Genomic DNA, 12,213 nt, shown 5'->3' with positions numbered 1-12,213 from the left:
GAAGATCTTTGAGAAAATTGCCCTTTCTCTCTGTTAGTTTCTGCACTTCTCTTATGACCTACAGCAGGCTCTCTCCACTGTCCTTACCAAAGATCTGCAGGAAGGCTTGGAAATCTCCTTCTTGTAGGTTTTTTTTTTTTTTTTTAAGATCTGGTTAACTTAAAAGTTCCAGCCACACAATCCATTTCCTATTTTTAATTTACAGATCACTAGCTTACTTTTACCCTTAATGAAAAAATTAGCACACGATAGTCTGATGTTATGTTAAAATATATGAGGGTTGGGATCCAAATGGGAGGGGGCATGAGGAGGACCCAAGGGGAGTTGGGAGAGGAAAAACTGTGTCAGAATATATTGCATGCAAATAATCTATTTGCAATAAAAACAGATTAAAATAAAAAGAATAGTTTGGAAAACAAAAGCAATATGAAAGAAAATTCTTTATTATCACTTTATGGACATCAAATGAGGAAGGGATAGAAACAAGTAAGTGTTTGAACACAAGTAGCTTTTGCTCTGTCCATGATTCATGTCCACCTTGGCCACTTAGAATATCATCCTGAATTAACCAGGTCACATAGAATAGTTCTACTTTCCATGATATAAACATTATAGGTTCACTGTCTTCCATATAGAACTTGCAGCCAGCCCCAATATATGTCAAACACCCTCATCTGAACATTTTCAGAAAAAAAAAACAGAATCACATATGGCATAAATTTATTTCTAAGTATCATGCATATATGGCACATAAATGAATTTTATATGAAAAAGGAATGAGGAAGACACCCAACTGTTGACCTCTGGCCTCCATGCACATGCATATTCACTTACACAAGCATGTACATGCTCCACACTCCACTTTGGGGGCAATCCCTAGGGCTTGTCAACCAGATAGTCTACCTGAATCAGTAATGTCCAGGTTCATTAAGAGATCCAGTCTCAAAAACTAAGGCAGACAGTGATTGAAAATAACACTATCAGCCTGTGGCTTCCCCACACAGACACATATACACAAACACAAAGATGCTCACATATACACATGGACATACATACATGGACATGTACACACACATGTGCATACACATACACACATGTGCATACACATACACACATATATACAAATACACACATGCACATATATGCACATGTGTGCATACACACACATTCACATATACACAAATACACACATCCACATGCACATTATACATACAAATACACATACACACAAAATAAAATTTAAGTAGTAAGATAGAAATAATTGCCTAATATCACTATGGTCCAGAAGGACTTCCCCTTCAGTTGATTTACTGCCTCATCCCCATGACTATCATAAACCACTTCAAGTTTTCACAAACTGACTTACTCCAAATGTTTAACACATAATGGAGATGATTAGCAAATACATTATTTCTTGAAATTCCCTCCATGTACTCCCATTTACTTTCCCTCCTTCTTTCCTCCATTTTTCTTTCCTTCTTAACTTTCCTGGATTACCACTTCTCCTAACTAATCACTCTAGCAGCCAATAAGGGATGTATGGTATGCCAGGTGTCTGAGACATGTTTGAAATTCCTAATCAGTATTTATCCAGAGGAATAGTATTTGTTCCAGCATTACGTTCTCACAGTGGGATGGTTAATTTGCCCCCCTTTTAGGAAAACAAAGCATCAAAGATATTTTTTTGTGGTTAACAAAAGAAATATTTTCCAGGAAATTCTATTAAATTTGTATAGCCCTGGAGAGATTCCTGATAGATGGTTAACACTGTATTTCAGTCTCTTGTTTTATTCCCTAAAATTATTCCAGTATGTATTTCTCATATATTTTTTTTATTCAGGGAACCTCATTGAACTTTTAGAGTTACATTCACTTGTAGTTTTAAAAATGAATACAATGATGCACCGTGTATTTTTGGTATCTGACATTTTTGTAGAGAAAGAAACTACATAGCAATATAATAGTTTTATGCTTTATAATACTCATTTGATATCTGAGAATATATTATTCCATCTCAGCATAGTAATGCCCTCATAAAACAAAGTTTAGCAGTAAAGTCTTAAATGTCATCCTTCTTTAAAAGGTAAGTTGAAGAACCCAGCCTAGCACATACACACAGTTCTGCAAGTCTCTCTTCTATCTTTTGTATTTAAGTTTCAAAATCTAGAAAACTCTCCCTGTGTTGCTAGTATGCCAGGACATCTACCTTCTCTACTCTCTTCTCATTTGCAGATTCTTCAGTTTTAAGAGTATTCACCTCAATACATCATTGTTTTTAAATGTTCCACTTCAAAGCTCAGAGAGTGTATTCTTCACTGTTCTCATTGTTGGCCAAGACAATGGATAAGATCAATTTAAGGATTGCTGGGTTTCTCTGCCACATGATTTGGGATACAGTCCATTACTTCAGAGAAGGCAAGATGGCAGGAGCATGAGCCAATTGGTTAACATCAGGAAACAGAAAGAAATAGCTTCTGCTCTCCACCTTCATTTACATTCTCATTTGGTGCTGGAACTCCAAGCAGTAAGATGGAGTCACCAAATTAAGGTGTTGCCTTCTCAGTTAAAGTTCTTTGGAAATGTTCTCGAGGAGAAGGCTACAAGTGTATATCCTAGATTATTCTATATCCCAATAACTTTACAAGTAATGTTGACCATCACATATCCAGTCTTGTCAAGTTAACATCCAAACACAACATTTTTAAGTTCTAATATTCCACTCCTGGTCCCTAAAGTCTCATCTAAATCTCATAATGCAAATAATAATAAAAAATGATGATGATGATGATGATAAATCTACTGAGTCTCAAAGATTCCCCAAAGTCATAAGAGTTTCAAATTTTTCAAAATAGAAGTTCAGAGTCCCTTCTGAGAATCAGACAATCGCTTAACTGTGAATGTCTATTTTCAAAAACTACAAGTTACATACTTATGGTATATAGTCCTACAGAATGAACATTCCCAGTGCAAAAAGGACAAACTGAAGCATGCCAAGGAAAGAACAACTAAAGAAATACTGAAATCACATAATCCAGTGTTGGGCACATGGGTTCCTGAAGGAATCTTTAGAGTTCCTACAGAACTGGGTTACCTAGAAACTCTATTTCTGCTATCTTAGAATACTTCAACTTCCTCTTGGACAAGTTGCACTCTATACATGATACTTGTCTCAGGGGCATCTCTCAGTTCCTGCAGCCCTACTTCAAATTGGGTTTCACCTTTACAGCTTCGCACAGGCTCCTCTAGGGAAATTGTTATACGGAAACCAACTCTGAAACACATTTCTGGATCGAAGTGTCTTTCTGGCATGTTATTATAAATCTTTGTGAATCATCACTTTTTTATTTTTTATCACGTGAATTAGGTTTCTAAGTTCAGCTACTGTCTCAAAATATAGCCTGGCCTTTATCTAGCAGAGCTATAAAGGTGTCTCTGTACATTTGTAGCTGATTCTAGGACAAATAATTCTCTAGGCAATTGTTTTCTAGCAGAGTTAAATTTTCAGTTTAACTTTTATCCTTTCAAATAAATTTGCATTTTTTATACATTAGAGCCTTTCAATGGTTTTGCCACCAGGGCCCCTTATTTTTTTCTTCTGCAAAGGATGAAGCTTCTCATTAATTTTTCCAATCTCTTTAAAAATTACAATTTTGTTCTCTTTAATATCTTTGTCAACAACTTTAAACCAGCTTATGCTTATTTCTCCCTAAAACTGCAGAGTTTTGAGATATCTTCCTTCTCTGCTTGTTGCTTTTTGTCACTGCAGATATGGGTAAGAATGGAGACTTGTAACAATGCCACACCCCAATTCTATTATATCTTGAAGTTTTAACATTAAAGAAATAAGTCTCTTGGTCTTATTCCAAGTCTCAGAATACAAATAGAATGAAGTCAGAGTAGTTGTCAGCATGTGACATGAATGCCTCTTTTCAGTTCATTATATAATTCTTATTTCATTCTGACGTCTCTGGAAATGGACCTTTATTTCCTTACTTATGCATTTGCATATTTGTTTACCAATCTAAAAATCCAAATTTCTATCAGAATACTCCCAAAGTCCTGTTTATACCATTCTAGGTCATCTATAGCCTATGGCTCAGAAGATTTTTTGTCTTTATTCGTTCAGAAAATTAATTCAACAATTTGACAAACTGCCATGAGATTTATGACAAGCCCACTTCTGGTAAAAAGAATTCTGTTAGCTTTTTCCCTTATTGCCAAATGATACTTGGGAAAGAAGAGCTTATTTTGATTCATGGCATCAAATGGTCCATCTTGGTAAAAGAAGCATGTTCTAGATAGTGATACTGTCAGGCAGGATAGTGATTCACAGGCAGGAAGCAGAAAGAGATGAATGATGGTGCCCCACTGCTTTTATTTCAGTCAGCATCTCAAGCCCATGAACGATGCTACCAATGATTCTATTTCAGTTAAACCTCTCTGGAAATGCCCTAATATGAATAACCATATTTTTGTGTTTCTTGGCATTTGTAAATTCTGGGCAATTTGACAATCAACATTAACCATTGTGAGAAGTTTGAATCCTTTATCCATAGACATAAAGTTTGCCGTGTTTAAGACCCTATTCCCACTCATTTCAAATATTCCCTTTCTATTACCAATATTGTGAGTCCATTTACTATTATTAAAATGATTTTAGTAGAGCAGGGCAACAAAAATAGTTTTACAAAAGCAATTTCATAAATGAAACTGAAAATATGATACATTATGAAGTACAAGTGACCCCAGCATCTTCTGCATGTGAACAGCCTAATTCTCCCCATTTGCTGATTTTACAGTTTTCAATAGACGATTCTCTCCCAAAGCACATCACTTCATTCAGCCATATTGGACCAGTACCTGCAACAATCAGATACATCTGCATTAGTAAGTGTTGTTAAGTGCTTATAATTGAATGAGACACAGCAATTAAGACATTAATTAATTTAATACCAAATAGTGGTTACTCCCAAAATAAGAGTACTGAGAATATAAAATGGACTTTCATGCCTCCGAAAATGTCACACCCTGAAAGCTTGTAAAATACTATACTGCAAAATAATATAAAAATTATAGGACTGAGCCTGGAACTGACCAAATCCAAAAGCTCTTCATACCCATACCTTGGGGGAGAGATCTGCAGACTCTCAGAAGTGCTGGAAATCCTGAGAGCTCAGGGGAGACCCCCACTTATGCTCACATTCCCGGCTTAAGAGGGAACCTGCCCAGAGCCCTCTGGATACAGGAACCTAAAAACAGTCAGAAAGAGGATCTTTCCAGTCTCCGCCAGTGCCCAGAGCTGAAAGCCAGTTGCCAGGAGCGCTAACACACCTGAGAGCAGAGGTAAGACCACCACTTTTCTCTGAGGGGCCCAACTGGAACCCTCAGTACACACGAATCTAGGAGCAGTCTAGGGCAGGACCCTTCTAGTTTCTGCCTGCGCCCAGAGCTGACATATCCCATGGCTATCCACAGCTATCTGTACTCAAATCCCATGAGGGAGAGAGTTGGACTCTTAGAAGTGCAGACAATCCTGAGAGCTCGGGGGGCCGTGGGGAGGCAATACTTCTGCTCATATTCTGGGACCAAAAAGAACCCACCCAGAGCCCTCTGGAAATAGAAATCTAAGAGAAGTCAGAGAGAGGATCATTCCCGTCTCTGCCTATACCCAGAGCTGAAAGCCAGTTGCCAGGAGTGCTGAGATACCTGAGAGCAGAGGTAAAGACAACACTTCTGCTCTGAGGACCCAATTGGAGCCCCCAGGAAACAGGAACCCAGGAGCAATCTTCAGGTTTCTGCCTGCATGCAGAGCTGACCCAGTCCCTCAGTTCTCTGTACCCAGATCCTGATGGGAGAAAGTCAGTTTCCAGGAAGATGACACACAGGCTTATAGGAGGGTAAAGCCACAACATGACAACCTGAAACAACCAGATGCCAAGAGGCAAGTGCAGGAAACTAAGCAACAGAAACAAATATTTCTTGGCATCGTCAGAGCCCAGTTCTCCCACTAAAGCAAATACTGGATATCCCAACAGACCAGAAAAGCAAGACTTGGAATTAAAATCACATCTCATGATGATGATAGAGGACTTTAAGAAGGACATAAATAACTCACTTAAAGAAATATCCCTGAACTCAAGCAGTATTACAGAGCAATAGTGATAAAAACTGCATGGTATTGGTACAGAGAAAGACAGATAGACCAGTGGAATAGAATTGAAGATCCAGAAATGAACCCACACACCTATGGTCACTTGATTTTTGACAAAGGAGCCAAAACCATCCATAGAAAAAAAGATAGCATTTTCAGCAAATGGTGCTGGTTCAACTGGAGGGCAACATGTAGAAGAATGCAGATTGATCCATGCTCATCACCCTGTACAAAGCTTAAGTCCAAGTGCATCAAGGACCTCCACATCAAACCAGATACACTCAAACTAATAGAAGAAAAAGTGGGGAAGAATCTTGAACACATGGACACTGGAGAAAATTTCCTGAACAAAACCAATGGCTTATGCTCTAAGATCAAGAATCAACAAATGGGATCTCATAAAACTGCAAAGCTTCTGTAAGGCAAAGGACACTGTTGTTAGGACAAAACTACAACCAACAGATTGGGAAAAGATCTTTACCAAGCCTACAACAGATAGAGGCCTTATATCCAAAATATACAAAGAACTCAAGAAGTTAGACCTCAGGGAGACAAATAACCCTATTAAAAAATGGGGTTCAGAGCTAAACAAAGAATTCATATCTGAGGAATGCCGAATGGCTGAGAAACACCTAAAAAATGTTCAACATTTTAGTCATAAGGGAAACGCAAATCAAAACAACCCTGAGATTTCACCTTACATCAGTCAGAATGGCTAAGATCAAAAACTCTGGTGAAGCAAATGTTGCGAGGATGTGGAGAAAGAAGAACACTCATCCATTGTTGGTGGGATTGCAGGCTGGTACAACCATTCTGAAAATCAGTCTGGAGGTGCCTCAGAAAATTGGACATTGAACTACTTGAGGACCCAGCTATACCTCTCTTGGGCATATACCCAAAAGATGCCCCAACATATAAAAAAGACACGTGCTCCACTATGTTCATAGCAGCCTTATTTATAATAGCCAGAAGCTGGAAAAAACCCAGATGCCCTTCAACAGAGGAATGGATACAGAAAATGTGGTACATCTACACAATGGAATATTACTCAGCTACCAAAAATAATGACTTCATGAAATTCATAGGCAAATGGATGGAACTGGAAAATATCATCTTGAGTGAGGTAACCCAATTACAGAAAAACACACATGGTATGCACTCATTGATAAGTGGCTATTAGCCCAAATGCTTGAATTACCCTAGACACACAGAACACATGAAACTCAAGAAGGATGACCAAAATGTGAATGCCTCACTCCTTCTTTAAAAAGGGAACAAGAATACCCTTAGGAGGGAATAGGGAGACAAAGTTTAGAACAGAGGCAGAAGGAACACCCATTCAGAGCCTGCCCCACATGTGGCCCATACATATACAGCCACCACACTAGATGAAGCAAAGAAATGCAGGCTGACAGGAACCGGATGTAGATCTCTCCTGAGAGACACAGCCAAAATACAGCAAATACATAGGCGAATGCCAGCAGCAAACCACTGAACTGAGAATGGGACCCCCGTTGAAGGAATCAGAGAAAGGACTGGAAGAGCTATAGGGACTCAAGACACCATATGAACAACAATGCCAACCAACCAGAGCTTCCAGGGACTAAGCCACTACCCAAAGACTATACATGGACTGACCCTGGGCTCCAATCTCATAGGTAGCAATGAATAGCCTAGTAAGCGCACCAGTGGAAGGGGAAGCCTTTGGTCCTGCCAAGACTGAACACCTAGTGAGTGTGATTGTTGGGGGGAGGGTGGTAATGGGGGGGAGGATGAGGAGGGGAACACCCATATAGAAGGGGAAGGGGAGGGGCTGGGGGATGTTTGCCCGGAAACTGGGAAGGGAAATAACAATCAAAATGTAAATAAGAAATACTCAAGTTAATAAAGATAAAACCAAAAAGAAATACAGGACAACACAGGTTAACACGTAGAAGCCCTTAAATAGGAAATACAAAAGTCCATTAAAGAATTACAGGAAAACACAGCCAAACAAGTGAAGGAATTGAACACATTCATCCAGGATCTAAAAATGAAAATGAAACAGTAAAGAAATCACAAAGAGAGACAACCCTGGAGATACAAAACCTAGGAAAGAGATCAGGAGTCATAGAAGCAAGCATCACCAACATAATACAAGAGATAGAAAAGAGAATATCAGGGGCATAAGATACCATAGAAATCATGGACACAACAGTCAAAGAAAATGTAAAATGCAAAAACCTAAAACATTCAGGAAATCCAGGACACAATGAGAAGATTAAACTAAGGATAATAGGTATAGAAGAGAGCGAATATTCCCAACTTAAAGGGCCAGTAAATATCTTCAACAAAATTATAGAAGAAAATGTTCCTAAAGAGATGCCCATAAACATACAGGAAACCAACAGAACTCCAAATAGATTGGACCAGAAAAGAAACTCCTCCTGTTACATAACAGTTAAAACACCAAATGCACAAAACAAAGAAAGAATATTAAAAGCAGTAAGGGAAAAAGGTCAAGTAACATATAAAGGCAGACCTATCAGAATCACACCAGACTTCCCACCAGAGACTATGAAAGTCAGAAGATCCTGGACAGATGTCATGCAGACCCTAAGAGAACACAAATGACTGCCAAGGCTACTATATCCAGCAAAACTCTCAATTATCATAGAGGGAACAACCAAGATATTCCATGACAAAACTCAATTTACATAATATCATAAATCTAGCCCTAAAAAGAATAATAGATGGAAAAACTCCAACACAAGGAAGGAAACTACACCCTAGAAAATAATGAAAGTAATCTCCTTGCAACAAAGGCAAAAGAAGATAGCGACACAAACATATATCCACCTCTATCACCAAAAAAACCCCCAGCAAACAACAATCACTATTCCTTAATATCTCTTAACATCAATGGACTCAATTTCACGATAAAAGGACATAGACTAAGAGACTGGATACATAAACAGGATCCAGCATTTTATTGCATACCCAAAATGCACCTCAGTGACAAAAACAGATATTACCTCAGAGTAAAAGGCTGGGAAAACAATTTTCCAAGCAAATGGACCAAAGAAACAAGCGGGAGTGGCCATTCTAATATTGAATAAAATGGAATTTCAAACAAAAGTAATCAAAAACATAAGGAAAGACACTTCATATTCATCAAAGGAAAAATCCACTAAGATGAACTCTCAATCTTGAATATCTATGCTCCAAATGCAACGGCACCTACATTCATAAAATAAACCTTATTAAAGCTCAAAGCACACTTTGTACCTCATACAATAATAGTGGGAGATTTCAACAACCCCCTCTCCCATCAATGGATAGATCATGGGAACAGAAACTAAACAGAGACATAGAGAAATTAACAGAAGTTATGAACCAAATGTATTAAACAGATATCTATAGAATGTTTCATCCTGAAATAAAAAGAATATACCTTCTTCTTCTTCTTAGTACATCAGAGTAGCCTTATTTATAAGAGTCAGAAGCTGGAAAGAACCCAGATGCCCTTCAACAGAGGATGGATACAGAAAATGTGGTACATCTACATAATGGAGTACTACTCAGCTATAAAAAATAATGACTTCATGAAATTCATAGGCAAATGGATTGAACTAGAAAATATCCTGAGTGAGGTAACCCATTCATAGAAATAACCAATGGTCTGCACTCACTGATAAGTGGATATTAGCCCAAAAGCTCAAATTACCCAAGAAACAATCTACAGACCACAAGTAGACACCAAAGTGCAGATGCTTCAGTCCTTCTTAATAGGGGGAACAAAAGTATTCATAGGAGGAGATATTTAGACAAAGTTTGGGGCAGAGACTGAAGGAATGGCCATTCAGAGTTGCCCCATCTGGGGATCCAGCCCATTTATATACAGCCACCAAAACTAGACAATATTGATGAAGCCAAAAAGTTCATGCTGACAGGAGCCTGATATAGCTGTCTCTGGAGAGGCTCAGTCAGAGTGTGACAAATACAGAGGTGAATGCTACCAGCCAACCATTGAACTGAGAACAGGGTCCTTGTTGGTGGAGTTAGAGAAAGGATTGAAGGAGCTGAAGGGGCTTGCAACACCATAAGAACCAACCACTCAGAGAATACACATGGACAGACCCATGACTCTAGCGGCATATGTGGCCATCCAATAAGGATGGCCTTATTGGGCAGCAATGGGAAGAGAAGCCCTTGGTTCTGCTAAGACTGGACCTCCCAGTGTAGGGGAATGTCAGGGCAGGGAGGTGGGAAGGGATGGGTGGTTGTTTGAGAGAATACCCTCATACAAGAAAGGGGATGGGGAATGGGATAGTGGGGGTGGGGGTTATGAATGGGCAACTTGGAAAGGGGATAACATTTGAAATATAAATAAAAAAATCCAATTTTTAAAAAAGGAAAAAAAAGTTATAAATGCCCCTGCACAGTTCTGAGAAAGCCCAGATTATAGGAGAATTGATTGTTTCCCTGAGGAAGCACCAGATTTCCTTGGCAATCTGAAAAGAAGGAGGCCTTGTTAACAGTGGATTTATGTGAGGATGTGATGATTGAAGTGTTTCTGTATGTTGGAATTTTGATGCACACTTGGAGCTGAAAATACTGGCAGGAAGAGAGCTGTAAGGCAGTAACTTCATTTCTTCCTTAGCTTTTAGCTATTAGTGTATTTTCACTGAGCATGGCCTAGTTCACGAAATATACTATCCTTCTAAATGAAACTATCATTATTGATTTAGCAAAGCACTTATAAAACTGTCCTATAAGGAAACCCTGGGTTGCAAATAGTGTTGGTTTTAAGCACAAATAAGTAGGATAATGGTGAGTCTAAAACACATTTACTTCCTCTGAGGTCATTCACAGTTGTTTTAATGAGTAAGAATTCCTTACAGATAGACTAACTATCAAATAAACAGATAAAAATATTAAGTATGGACTGTATTTTATTAAGAAGAAAACAATTGTTTTTGAAAAGGAAGATGGATTATAAAAATATAAATTTAAAAATAATTGCTCAGAATATCTTTTCCGATATTCTCTGAAGAATTTTCTTCAATGTACCATTATGAAAATTCTCCTTTCTTTTACCAAAATATTTCAAAACAGAAACTTTAAGAAACTTGTAAACACATGCTTACATCAGTTTTGGTTGGCTGTATCAAATTGTAATCCCCAAATGAGTTTTCAAGAACAATAAATAGGTGGTGAGTCACTAACATGATTGCATGGGAATGTGTGCGTTCATAAACAAGCAGCTACTGGTAATGGTATAATGAATGACGTGGATAATATGAGCTCTTAAACGTGGATAAAGCTTCTCTGCTATAAACAAAAGCACTTATCCCGAGTGACAGAGGTAGTATGGAAATCCTTGATATTTTAGAATCATCTCCGAGCATCTCAAATACAATCTATGTTAATGACTGAAGGAGATGTACCTGGCAGGTTACATTGAAAGTTGGCCTCCATTTTTGACAACTCTTTAATTATACATTATGAGACACCAAAATAAACGCATCATCAGATCTATATTTTAGGGTTATGTGTCAGGATGGATGTTAAATAGAAAAAAAATCTACAAGGGAGAAAGAGATTTCATAAGATTCTTTTTCTTTTTTCTGTAAGATTTATTATGGAACTTTTCCTTGAGGACTCATTTTTCCTTTGTCCCTAGAATGCCCCTCTCTATAAAGAACATAAACTGCTGTGTTCATTTAAGATTAGAGTGATGAGATAATTATAAATATTGTATATTTTATGTAACAGTAATTAAAAGATCTTCTTTACACTTTGATTTATTTGTTTTCTTACTTTTTTTTTTTTAATTTGGTGGTCAGAGGGATTGAATCCAGGGCCTTGGTCATGCTAAAGGTAAGTGACCTGCTCCTGAGGTACACACTCAGGTTACACTGCTTTTATTAAAAAGGAGCAAACAATTTTGAGGACTCTCAGATTCTAATTAGCTGGATAATTCAAAGCTTTAGGGGGCTTTCAACATAGCATTCTATTTTTCAAACTTAAATATTAAGATGTAAAGAAATAACATAAGGAAATACAATATCAGAAGCGGA

General features: G+C 37.9%; 1 protein-coding gene across 1 annotated transcript in view; it reads right to left on the bottom strand.

The window, feature by feature from the left end:
- Positions 1-429: 429 nt before the first annotated feature.
- The window catches only part of Msr1 (macrophage scavenger receptor 1), an 85,821-nt gene continuing 74,037 nt past the window's right edge, over positions 430-12,213 (bottom strand). Inside the window, exon 10 of the mRNA NM_001191939.2 lies at positions 430-4,860. Within this exon, the coding sequence (NP_001178868.1) occupies positions 4,727-4,860 (134 nt within the window). The 3' untranslated portion in view covers positions 430-4,726. The remainder of the gene's footprint in view (positions 4,861-12,213) is intronic.

The sequence above is a fragment of the Rattus norvegicus genome, chromosome 16, assembly GCF_036323735.1.
Source record: "Rattus norvegicus strain BN/NHsdMcwi chromosome 16, GRCr8, whole genome shotgun sequence".
NCBI classification, from domain to species: Eukaryota; Metazoa; Chordata; class Mammalia; order Rodentia; family Muridae; genus Rattus; species Rattus norvegicus.
This window is presented reverse-complemented; position numbering and strand designations above follow the sequence as displayed.